Here is a 13,512-nt window from a genome sequence, read left to right on the forward strand (position 1 = left end):
CCTGATCCCAGGCAAAATGCACAACAAAGTTGTGTGCCTTCACAAAGGTGGCATCCGTGACCTCATGGATGCATTTGTGGGTGAAGACTTGTGATATCCCACAGAGGTCACCTGTGGAACCCTGAAAGGACCCACTGGCATAGAAATTGAGCACTGAGGTCACTTTCACAGCCACTGGCAGCAGATGCCCTCCATGTCCCCATGGCATCAAATCCTGCAGCAGATGGCAGATGTGACCGACCAGTTCCCTAGATATGCACAGTCTGTGGCAACACTGGTTCTCCGTCATTTGCAGGAATGCCAAGCACTGTCTGCGGACCCTGGGTCTAGCGAGACGCCAACCAGTGACAATTCACTGTGGCTCTTCAGCAATGTGTGCAGGAGCCCGATCTGCCCCTTCTTCCAGCAGATGCTGCTCCTCCCTCTACCCAGCCTGGTGCCTCCATCAGTCTCTTCTCCTTTGTCTTTGTTCTCTGTAAGCCATGAGGCGTACAGCTAGGTTCCCCAGGCTCTATGCTCCTGATATACTCTTCCTGCAGGATGAAAGAAAGAGACAAGTGGGTTAGCATGGGTGCTCTAAGAAACTCTTTTGCTTAAGTTTGAAAGCCCCCTTAACGCATCCAGAAAGTGCTGGCTACCATTTGGATGGCCAGAGTTTAGTGCACTGCATGGCTGCCCGAAACCACACTCACCTCTGCTTCATTCCACCCGACCGATTGGTGAGTGACTGCATGCTGTGCCCTCAGCTCAGGCGCAGACATTCTCCGAACCCAGGCTGCAAGGTAGCACTGTTAGTTTGAACCATGGGGGAGACTGTTCTAAACCTGAACGAAGATATTAAAGGGGGCTGTGAGCGCGTCCACCAGTGACTGCTCCATGGCTAGTTTTTGCAAGGAGATTGTACAGCTTGCCCAGTCGTCCTATTGTTCTGCATCCACTAAAACTCTCATTAGTTTGGAGTCTGTGCCCAAGGGGTGAAAAGCTCTGGAGCATTTTGCGTCATTTTCATGCCTCTGCGTTGTTTGAGTGGACAGATAAGCTAGAGGCCCGACTCCAAACGTGTCAATGTGGCTGCGTCTGAACTGTCTCAGCTGCGGAGGAATGGTCACTTTATACAAGGTATCCCTAACGTGTGACCACTTGCCTCCCTCCAGCACCTGTACGTGCTTGTGCACTACCATCAACCACAGTGCAGTCCTTGCCCTGCCATCTCGCCTCAACTACAGTGCAGCCTTTTCCCACCAGAGACATGCTTGTAGGCTTCAACATTAGTTTCTATTCAGGGAAGCTCTTCAATCTCCCCTGTATGCCCAAGTCCAAGTTATTAAAATATGTTACAAAATTCTGTAAACCTAGTACCGACCCCTGGAGAACCCCACTGTATACCTTCCTCAAGTCCAAAAAACAACCATTCACCACGTCTTCCCGTTTCCAGGTCTTTATCCAATAGAGTTTAGGAAAAATACATTCCACTAAATCTACACATTGATCAGAACTTTGCCCTTTAAGGGTAACAGAAAGGTTGGATCTTTCTATTGATGAAAACCTCTGACCCATGCTTTACATTTTGTTTAAGCCTACAGTTGCTGATTTGCTGAACCTGGCATGGTGGAGCTCAGCTGCTGCCTGGTAAGATAACGCTCTTATTTTTCACACTGTCTCACCACAAATGAAATGTGAGAATTCCCAGAGGTGATCCAATATTTTGCCATGCCCCAGTGCTATCTGACATTGTAGCTTAAGTGTAGTCAGAGAGAGTCAGTGTTGTACCTGTGTATGTGTAACATTGCGAGTGATCCTGGTTGTGTGGCAGTGAGTCAAAGGCAGAGCCAGGGTCTTATGAGGATGAATGAGTATTATCTCCTACTTGTTCTTTGCTGAGGAATTTATTTTGAATATTTATAAATTAAACAGTATCTCCCTTTCACAGAGCTGTTATTTCCAAACTTCAAAGAAAACACCCAATTTCATCAGCCAGATCTTCACAAAAGACTGTTGGCACAGAAACTTCAACACTTCCATTCTAGAGCTCATTGTGTGCTCACTCCATTTTCAGTGAAAAACTGGTATTAAAATGGCTAGCATCACATTCCTTGTAGATTGCATATGAATCATTGGAAGGAGCCTTCTTATTTACCACCTTTTCTTGCATTACTTGGGTTAAGAGGAAAGGTTTCTGATGTAAACTCTTGAACAAGCAATTCCCACAATGAGTTTCACAATGGGTGTAGCTTTTAGCAAATTAAATGTGGACAAAGCAGAATCACTAAACTAGAATCCATAGTTAAACCATGTTAATGCCAGAGAATGCCACAGCTTTGGAGATAGAGTTTCAATTTCTAATAACAGAAATGCTCATGTATCAGATCTTCACTTAATGATTGTGCTTTGCTTCATTCTTCCAGGTCTTTATTGCAACAGTTGTTGTATGCCCTTACCTTACAACTCAGCTTCCAAGCAGGTACGAGTCTCTTGTGTGTCTCTTTGAGGGAGGTACTAATTAGGAAGGAAAATTAATCAGGTCAGTTAGGCCCTGGTTCACTTCTACTTCAGGTACACACATCAACTTATGAAAATTTGAATATCCACCTTAAAACACTCCTTTCCTGAATTTAAGACAAGATGGAAGTTATTTCTCTGACAACATCCCTCTGTCGCCACTATCTAGATCTATGGGTTGGCTCATATCTCGTGATTGTTTAATTTTTACTTAGACCAGTTGCTACATGTGACACAAGTCAGTACACAGTTCTCACACTATAGGGCTCAGATTCCTTGAATTTATGCTCAGAGAGTACTTTTTCTATGATTTTTACGATGCTCCGGGATTCCAAGTGATTCCTCGAGAAGGAGTGGGGGGATCAGAGTGCTAAGAGCTGCCACCCAGCTAAGATGGGAGTGGACGTTCCCACCCCTTCCGTCTCAATTTCTTGGTGGAACCATAGAGTCTATATCCAACCGAAGCAATGGGGTGGGGGAAGGGGGCAGCAAACAGGCAGAACTCAAAGTTACCACAAACATCAGCCTGGGGATGAGCACTGGTGAGGGAGATGCTAGGAGGAGGGTGAGTTTGGGGTGGGGGGTGCCTTTTTCTTTTTTGACAACAAACACAAAAAGCCCCAACCACATTGGTGCTTGTGGAGGCCTCTCACCTGATGATGCTTCCGCTTTCAGCAGACAGGCGGGAACCAGTGCAGTGACTGGAGCTATTTCACCTGCAAATACAGGGCAGGTCAAGATCACTACAAATGTAGCAGCAAGATCAGTGTTTGGATCTTAACAGAAAATCATTAATTCTGCTCCATTACTCAATGCTATTTGCTGTTGCTGATGTTTCCGGGTAAGTTTTTGAACTGGTTGCTAACATGACCCTCTATTAATTCTCCCTGTCCCTTTGTTACTAGATGATACATTTGCAGATGGTGTTGAACTGAAAGAGACGAGCTGTGTCACCAAGCAGACACAATACTACTTTGGCAACAACAGTAGATCCTACAGCAACTTAATTGACTGCAGCAACTGCTCCAGGTTGGCAACTGACACAAGGAAATGGTCAATGGCAACTCCCATTGAACCAAACCTAACTTTTAAAAGAAAGGAACATGAAAATAAATCACAACAATTAAATGATTTTAGTTTCCCCATTGGCCCAGTGAGTAAAGTGACCACCTGGTGTAATTGAACTCAACCAACCAGAAAATCCCAGGTTTGACCTCTTATCTGTACTAGGTTAACTAATCTCAACCAATGTCAGAAAAAGAATGCTGCAGTTGGCCTCAGTGCTTCTTGGCTGAGAGAGAGATACAGGGAGAGTTAAGCACGTATGTCTGCATATCAAGTGAGGATAGGATTGGATTGACTGTGTTGCCCCTCATAGTCAAATATCCACCCAACACTTAAGTGTGAGAAGAGAAAATTGTCATGGCTGATGAATAGGAGAATTGCTGCTCCATACTGCCTGGGCAATATAGAATGGTCACAGCACAGAAGGAGACTATTGAGCCCATCGTGTCTGCATTGGCCTTTTGAAGGAGCCAATAGCTTGATGGCTCTACACTGAAACCTGTGCAGAGAAGGTACTTTGGTACAATGACCACTTAAGCTCAGTTTTAATGTTACAATTTGACATGTTTTAATGACTATCTGACAGCAAGGATCCAATTTGTGCCCCAATCCACCTCCTTTGCCCAAGAGTCGGCGCTACCTGGTGTAGCTTAGGAAGAGATCTACTGATCAGTGAAACAGGAAAATACTTCACATATCAAGAAATCCAAAGTATGCCCCTTTTAATTAAAGAATATAATTCTGCTGTGACACTTCTGCATCTCCGAGAATGGAGCTCTCAATCATTATGTCTCTCAATCTTTATATCTTAAGTTGCCTCAAAGACTTTTTAGGTTTCAAATACAACAAAGATCTTGTCAGAAATGGTTCTGTTCAACTCGAGTAAGCCTCTCGACCAACATTCACGTGTGACTGTATCAGTACAACCACTGCAGACCATCAGTAAAGTTTTCTGTCTTGTCACAGGTTTTACCATGCACAGAGATTAGCGAACACCAACCTTCTGTTCGTGGTGGCAGAGAAGTTAACCTGTAGTCAGTGTGACCGAAGCAAACTGATTCAGGCTGAGGTGCGATGTATCCTGTCATTAAATATCTTTACATAACTCTACACACAGCTGGTAGCATTAGCTCACCACCCAAGGAAGCCAGGTGTGAGGGGTTTCCAGTGACCTGGTGTGAGGGGCTTCCAGTGACCTGGTGTGGAGAGGTTCCAGTGATCTGGTGTGAGGGGTTTCCAGTGATCTGGTGTGAGAGATTTCCAGTGATCTGGTGTGAAGGGTTTCCAGTGACCAGGTGGAGGGGTTTCCAGTGACCTGGCGTGAGGGATTTCCAGTGACCTGGCGTGAGGGATTTCCAGTGACCTGGCGTGAGGGATTTCCAGTGACCTGGTGTGAGGAGGTTCCAGTAACCTGGTGTGAGGGATTTCCAGTGACTTGGTGTGAGAGATTTCCAGTGACCTGGTGTGAGGGGAGTTCCTGGAACTTTAGCATTAGCAGGTTCCAGTGACCTGTTTTATTTCATTCATTCACTGGAATTAGGCACCAATGACAAGGCCAACATATATTAGCCATCATTAATTGACCTTGAGAAGGTGGTGGTGAGCTGCCTTGTGGAAAAGCTGAAGTTTGGGTATGCACATACACCCAAAGTGCTGATAGGAGAAAATTCCAGGATTTTGACCCAATAACAGTGAAGGAACAGTGATACGCCAGTATTTCCAAGTCAGGATGATTGTGACTTAGAAGAGATGATGTTGAGCTTCTTGACTGCTGTTGGAGCTGCACTCATCCAGACAAGCAGAGTGTATCCATCACACTCCTGACTTGTATCTTGTAGAAGGTGGACAGGCTTTGTGGAGTCAGGAGATCATTTATGTAGCATAGAATTCCCAGCCTCTGACCTGTTCTTGTAGCCACAGTATTTATATGGCTTGGCTAGTCCAGTTCAATTTCTGGTCAATGGTGACCCCCAGGATGTTGATAGTGGGAGATTCAGTAGTAGTAATAAAAACAGCAAAATTTTATATTTCTATAGCGCCTTTGGCATTATAAAATGCCCCATGGTGCTTTACAGAAGCGTTATGGAACAAAATTTGACACCAAGCTACATAAGGCAATATTAAACCAGATGACCAAAAGCTTGATTGAAGGGGTCGGTTTTAAAATGCATATTAAAGGAGGAAGGAGAGAAAGAGAGTTAGAGAGATATAGGGAGGGAATTCCAGAGCTATAGGGCCAAGGCAACAGCCAATGATGGAATGGTTAAAATCACCAATGCTCAAGATCCAGAATTGGCGCAGTGTGGAGATCTAGGTGTTGTTGCAGGGCCTGAGGAAATTACAGAAATAGGGAGAGGCTGTTGTAAGGTGTTGGGCATAATTCGGTAGGTCTTATTAAGATACTTGTAGTGTTAACTACCAGAAACTATATACATATGTATAGTAAATGTCCAAGCTAGAAGCTGTCTCCATGCTTACCTCGACACACGTCTGTGTCCACTGACTCCTCGGTGCAGTCATGTGCTCTCTTACATCGTTGTGTGGTCAGTGCTGTACTCAGTCCCATGTTAACCCTTTATGTGCCAGACTCATACTACAGAGGCAAAGCCATGGTGGGATTTAAAAACAAGGATAAGAATTTTAAAATCATGACATTGCTTGACCGGGAGACCAGGTAAATCAGCGAGCACAGAGGAGATGGGTTAGAGGGACTTGGTCATGGGCAGCAGAGTTTTAAATGACCTTAACTTTGTGGAGTGTAGAACATGGGAAACTAACAGGACTGCATTAGAATAATCAAGTCTAGAGTTAATAAAGGCAAAAATAAGGATTCAGCAGCAGATAAGCTGAGGCAAAAATGAAGCCTGACAGTATTCTGGGGGTGAAAATAGTGATGGTGTAAATGTGTGGCTGGAAGCTCATCTTGGGGTCAGATGTAACTCCAAGGTTAGAAACAGACTGGTTCAACTCAGACAGTTACCAGAGGGACAGGGATGGAGTCAGTGATCAGGGAACGGAGTTAGTGAAGGGGACAGAAGACAATGGCTTCTGTCTTCCCAATATTTTATTGGAGGAAATTTCTGTTCATCCAATACCTTTTATCCTTTCATGGGATGTGAGCTTCGCTGGCTTGGCTAGCCTTTATTGCTCATCTTGAATTGTCATTGGGAAGTTGATGTTCAGCTGCCTACTTGAACTACTGTGATCCAACTGATGTAGGTACACTGCATTGCTGTTAGGAAGGGAGTTCCAGGTTTTTGACCCAGTGACAGTGAAGGAATGGAGATGTTTTTCCAAGGATGGTGTATGACTTGGAGGGGAACTTTCAGGTGGGGGTTTTCCCCTGTGTCTGCTGCCCTTGTCCTTCTAGCTGGTAAAAGTTGCAGTGGAAGGAGTTTTCGAAGGGGACTTGACGAGTTGCTGAAAAGCATCTTGTAGATGGTACACGTTGCTGCTACTGTGTGCCAGTGGTGGAGGGAATGAACGTTTAAGGTGGTAGATGGGGTGCCAAACCAGTGGATTGCTTTGTCCTTCATGGTGTCGAGTGCCTTGAGTATTGTTGGAATTGCACTCATCCAGGTAAGTGGGGAGTATTCCATCACACTCCTAACTTGTGCCTTGTAGATGGTGGACATGCTTTGGGAATTCAGTAGATGATTTGCTTACCCCAGAGCTCCCAGTCTTGTAGCCTGCTCTTGTAGCCACAGTACTTATTTGGCTGGTCCAATTAAGTTTCTGGTGAATGGTAACCCCTAGTATGTTGATATTGGAGAATTCAGTGATGGTAATACTGTTGAATGTCAAGAGGTGATGGTTAGACTCTCTTTTGTTGGAAGATGGTTATTGCCTGGCACTTGTATGGCATGAATGTTACTGCCACTTAGCAGCCCAAGCCTGAATGTTGTCCAGGTCTTGTTGCATGCAGGCACGGACTACTTCAGTATCTGAGGAGTTGCGAATGGTAGTGAACGCTGTGCAATAATCAGTGAACATCCCCAATTCTGACCTTATTATGGGGGAATGGTCTTTGATGAAGCAGCTGAAGGTGGTTACGACTAGGACACTACCTAGAGGTTCTTCCCACAGCAATGTCCTGGGCTGAGGTGATTGGCCTCCAACAACGACAAACATTCTCCTTTGTGCTACGTGTGACTTCATTCAGTGGAGTTTTCCCCCTGATTCCCATTGACATCAATTTTACTCAGGCTCCTTGATGCCACACTTGAGCAAATGCTGTCATGATATCAAGGGAAGTCACGCTCACCTCACCTCTTTTCGGCTCTTTTGCCCATGTTTGTATTAAGATTGTAATGAGGCCTAGAACCTAGTGGTCCTGGTGGAACCCAAATGGGACACCGGTTATCAGGTAATAAGTGAGTAAGTGCTGCTTTCAGCAACACCTTCCATCATTTTGTTGATGATTGAGAGATTCATTCATGGAATGTGGGTATTGATGGTAAGGTCTGCATGTATTGCCCTTCCCTATACAATACTGGCTTGCTCATTAATTTCAGAGGGCATTTAAGAGTAAACTATATTGCTGTAGTTCTGGAGTCACAGGTAATCCTTCTCCAAAGGACATTAATGAACTTGATGGTGTTTACAACAATCTGGTGTTTCGTTGTCACCATTACTAATACTAACTTTTTAATCCCAGATTTATTTAATTAACTGAATATAAATTCCCCAGCTGCCATGGTGGGTTTTGAATTCATGTCTCTGGATTATTAGGCCAAATCTCTGGAGTAGCACTATGCTACCATCTCCTGGTGTGAGGAGGTTTCAGTGAACTGGTGTGGGTGTGGGGGTTCCATGATCTAGTGTGAGGGGATTCCAGTGACCTGGTGTGAGGAGATTTTAGTGACCTGGTGTGAAGAGATTCCAGTGACCTGGTGTGAGGAGGTTTTAGTGACCTGGTGTGAAGAGATTCCAGTGACCTGGTGTGAGGAGGTTTTAGTGACCTGATGTGAAGAGATTCCAGTGACCTGGTGTGAAGAGATTCCAGTGACCTGGTGTGAGGAGGTTTTAGTGACCTGGTGTGAAGAGATTCCAGTGACCTGGTGTGAAGAGATTCCAGTGACCTGGTGTGAAGAGATTCCAGTGACCCGGTGTGAAGAGATTCCAGTGACCCGGTGTGAAGAGATTCCAGTGACCTGGTGTGAGGAGGTTTTAGTGACCTGGTGAGAAGAGATTCCAGTGACCTGGTGTGAGGAGGTTTTAGTGACCTGGTGTGAAGAGAGTCCAGTGACCTGGTGTGAAGAGATTCCAGTGACCCGGTGTGAAGAGATTCCAGTGACCTGGTGTGAGGAGGTTTTAGTGACCTGGTGAGAAGAGATTCCAGTGACCTGGTGTGAAGAGATTCCAGTGACCTGGTGTGAAGAGATTCCAGTGACCTGGTGTGAAGAGATTCCAGTGACCCGGTGTGAAGAGATTCCAGTGACCTGGTGTGAGGAGGTTTTAGTGACCTGGTGAGAAGAGATTCCAGTGACCTGGTGTGAGGAGGTTTTAGTGACCTGGTGTGAAGAGATTCCAGTGACCTGGTGTGAAGAGATTCCAGTGACCCAGTGTGAAGAGATTCCAGTGACCTGGTGTGAAGAGATTCCAGTGACCTGGTGTGAAGAGATTCCAGTGACCTGGTGTGAAGAGATTCCAGTGACCTGGTGTGAAGAGATTCCAGTGACTTGGTGTGAAGAGATTCCAGTGACCTGGTGTGAAGAGATTCCAGTGACCTGGTGTGAAGAGATTCCAGTGACCTGGTGTGAAGAGATTCCAGTGACCTGGTATAATGAGGTTTCAGTAACCTGATTTGAGTGTGTTCTGTGACCTAGCATGAAGCAACCCAATGCTTTGTTACAATTAAGATTGTAAATGTTCACTATTCCAGATAAGTATTAACTAATGAAAGCAGATTCCTGGTCCAAGTCAACTATTTTAGATGGCTGTGTATCTATTTGTCAGATTTTGCTATCTACAAACTCATGCAGTTGTGAGTACAACAACAATTGTTCAAGTCAGATACATGGTTGCCAGAGTTAACTTTTCAGGTTGATGGCCTTTGGGTCACAGACTGAAGTGCTAACTCTGTTTCTCTCTCCACAGATGTTGCCTGACCTGCTGAGTTTATCCAGCGTTTTCTGTTTTTATTTCAGATTTCAAGCATCTACAGGATTTTGCTGTTCGATTTGTCAGGTTGATTCTTGTCAACTTTGATCAGATTATAGTGATTGAACATTAACCTCACTCCTCATTGCCAATTATGTATTCCCTCTTCTCTCCCCTGAGGCAGCGCACCTCAGTCCTGCGCAAGTAGATTGATGCAGTGTCTTCAGTCAAATGGGGTCTTATAATACAAGTGAACCATACAACATTAATGTTCACTCCTGAGCCACTGTATCCTGTTACTAGTGGTTTGACTGAGGATCAGCAAAACTCTTGACCTAACTCAGAGACAGATTGAATGTTGGATATGTCCAGCTCCTACACCAATCAGAGTGAAGGGATTTTTGGGTTAGTTTTTTTGATGTTGATAAGCAGTCAGGTTTCAGCTGACAAAGCTACATAACCATACATAAACCACTTAGAACATTAAATAGGGGAGTTAGGTGGACTATCAAATATGGCCTCTAATTCAGTACTTTCACATGGGCAATCAGGCAGCACGGTCCTGAGCTGGACATATAATGCAAACTGGTGATCGAGCACAACAAAGGAAAGGGGGGATTGTTCAGCCAAGGTGGTAACTTTTATTGACAATTTAGACCAATCCTTTAACATAGATCAAAGGACATTCTCTCACTTTCTTTCTCTCTCCCGCTCTCTTTTCTTCTTTTTGTCTGGGCAGGTGGAAGGGGTATCAGTGGGAGAGCATTTTGTTAGTAGTGATCACAATTTGGTCAGATTTCAAATATTTAAGGAAAAGGATAAAAATGGATCGGGGCTGAAATTTATAGGCCACCCACACATGGGAAACAGGCAGGTGGACCTGTAAATTGGGGCATCATGTTGTTGAGAGTGAAGCTGGTGGTCCATCAGGCCCTGCACTGTCTCAATTTTACGGGCAGTGGGGTTAGCATCAGGTGGGTTGCCCACGTGTGAGCAATTAATGCCCTATTAAGAGCCTCATCATGTCGTCGCTCGTATTTAATGAACAGGAGGAGAGGCCTGCACCTAACATGTAGCCCAGCAGGTTTAACCCTGTGGTCTGCTGGTTTAATGAAAAGGGATGGTTGCCTCCTTCCCAGGCCCCGCTGTGTCAATCCGAGGCCCTAACCCAAAGTTCTGCCTCCCCATCTCCACCCTCCCTCTCCCACCCTGTCCAACATGACCTTCACTACCCCCCCCCTTGTTGGGGTGTATCAGCCTGGCCCCAGAAAGCTATCAGACTTACCCAGGTTCATTGCTGAATAGCATCTCCCTGGCCTACGACTGCTCCTGCTTGGCACTACCAGTGGCCTCCAATTGGCTGGCAGCTCTGTGGGGCGGGACATCCTTCTGGAGATGGACAGAAGTCCCATCTCATACTAATTAAAGGGGTGTTGCCCAAAAAATTAAATCAGGACAAAGTCGGCTAAGCGGAGGCGGGCTTGGCTTCGAAGTGCGGGGGGCCCACCCTCAGCATATAATCCAGCCCTAGGAGTAAAAGTTTTAAATTGGGAAAAGGCTAAGTTTATTTAGCTGAGATATAATTTGATAAAAGTGGGCTGTAAACAGCTATTATTTAAAAAAAACTTGAACATGCACTTGAAATCTTAATTTGTAGTAAGTCCCCTTCCCCTATCACCCCTGTGCTCCCTGACCTACGTCAATTGACTCCTGGGCAAGAAAAGTCTTGATTTTAAAATTCTCATCCTTGTTTTCAAATCTCCCCATGGCCTTGCCTCTCTCTATCTCTGTGATCACCTCCAACACCAGAACTCACCCAAGATATCTGTGTTGCTCTAATTCTGGTCCCTTGTGCATCCCTGTTTTTAATTACACCACCATGAGTGACCATACCCTCCTTTGCTTAGGCCCCAAGATCTACAATTCCCTCCCTATGCCTCTCCACACTGCTTTCTTCTTTTCAGACACTCCTTAAAAAATTTTGACCAGGCTTTTGATCATCTGATCTAATACCTCTTTATGTGGCTCAGTGTCATACTTTGGTACTTAGGTGTCATATTTTGTTTTGTAATGTTCCTGTGAAGCACCTTGGGATGTTTTATTACATTAAAGGTGCTATATAAATATAAGTTGTTGCTGAAGTGCTGTAGCCTACATCACAGGCACGATGGGCCAAATGACCTCCTTCTGAGCTGTAACATTCTATGATTCTGTAATCCCAACTGTGTCAGCCCCACACAATCCAACCAAGACTCAGTTCCACAGAATCCAAACTGTACACAATCCAACATTAACAAAGGTTCTACAACATAACATGTACACCTCTCCAAGTGATAACTAGCACTAGTGAATGACTCTAACCAGGTTACAGTGATCTTTTACTGATAGTTAATTTAGCTGAACAATGAAATCTGGTTGCTTGTTACCACTCAATCAATATTTAAATTACTGAAGTTCCATGAAATAAACAGAACCATTACAACATTTGCAGAAAACCCTCATGCATCAAATTACAAGTAGCCTGGAAGTAAAATAATCAATAATGTTTCCACCACATGCAATACCTCCGTTGAGATTTCCAAATCAATGCCAGTTACACTGGAATGTCACATGGATGTTACCAAATGACTTGTCAATAATGTCAGGTCTACCAATCCGTCAAAGCTTTCAAACTAAATCAGAATGATTTTGAAATGTAATGTTCTACAAAACCGAAGATCCCATCAATTTTTCAGATTTAAGACCATATCAATTATAATCTTTGTGAAGCCTAATTCAACTAAAAGCCAGGTACTGATCAATGCATTTCACTTTCTTCAGGTGTAGGAGAGTACAGCATACTAGTTAATGACTTTCTCAAGTCATCAAAAAATCAAGTCCGTGGAACACAACAATTAAGATCTACAGTAAGAATCTCACACCAGGATCTCATTTCAGGGACAATATCACTCTGATCAATATTGGGTCTGAGATCACTGCTCAGTCCAAACTGAGATTGGTCATCCGGCCACGTAGAATGAAGCTTTGATTTTTTTTCCTTGGCTTGACAGACCTACCTAGGTTGAAAGGGCCCTGTTACATCCAATTTTCTCACCTGGAGGTGGGGTTGGAATAGAGTTGGGCAGATCATAGGCAGCCATGGGGTGGGGGGGCAGGAGGCGAATGCCAAGGTACACCAGTTAGAAAGCCTGCCTTAGTTCTCTGGGACTTGGTCCCAGGTGTTTTAGAAGCTGTTAGGCCTCTAGCCCTCACCCGCACATGCCCTCACCCCGCACACCCCCTCACCACACCACCCATTCCCCATGCCTACTCCATGCTAACTCATGCCCTCCCACCCACATTCAATGCCATCTGATACCTCCATGCCTTTTCTATTCCCTTCATGCCCCCTCTATTCCCTACATGCCACCACTATACCACCTCAAATCCCCATGCCTCCTCATAGTCCCATGCCACCTTCATAGCCATGTATTCAGTATCCACAATGGGCAGGCAATGGAGCATTCTAACAATCTCAACGAGCTCTCACTCATACACACTTGATACTGAAAGAAAACTATCATTTATGAAAACCATTCAAAGATTTTAAATCCCCTCAAGTGTTCAATTTTTTGTAGCAACAAACAAGCTTCTATTCAAAGCTTCTAATCACATCAAGGAAAACTAACCCTTTAATAACCTCTTTAAACTGTCAATCAAAGTGTGAACTCAGTAACCCCTACTGGGATAAATGCTTTTGTAGTTTTTGAAACTCACCCAAGCATTCATAATAACTTCAGCTCTAATAACAAAGGGAAATGTCAACAATGAACTTCATCGAAATTGCAGGAATAGATCGTAATGGTT

At 44.5% G+C, this 13,512-nt stretch overlaps 1 protein-coding gene across 1 annotated transcript in view; it reads left to right on the plus strand.

Annotated features, from left to right (window-relative positions):
* The window catches only part of cacna2d2a (calcium channel, voltage-dependent, alpha 2/delta subunit 2a), a 758,554-nt gene that overhangs the window by 735,392 nt on the left and 9,650 nt on the right, over positions 1 to 13,512 (plus strand). Inside the window, exons 32-35 of the mRNA XM_041191642.1 lie at positions 1,577 to 1,629; positions 2,406 to 2,461; positions 3,405 to 3,528; positions 4,531 to 4,640. Of these exons, the coding sequence (XP_041047576.1) occupies positions 1,577 to 1,629; positions 2,406 to 2,461; positions 3,405 to 3,528; positions 4,531 to 4,640 (343 nt within the window). The remainder of the gene's footprint in view (positions 1 to 1,576; positions 1,630 to 2,405; positions 2,462 to 3,404; positions 3,529 to 4,530; positions 4,641 to 13,512) is intronic.

The sequence above is a fragment of the Carcharodon carcharias genome, chromosome 7 (assembly GCF_017639515.1).
Source record: "Carcharodon carcharias isolate sCarCar2 chromosome 7, sCarCar2.pri, whole genome shotgun sequence".
In the NCBI taxonomy this organism is placed as follows: Eukaryota; Metazoa; Chordata; class Chondrichthyes; order Lamniformes; family Lamnidae; genus Carcharodon; species Carcharodon carcharias.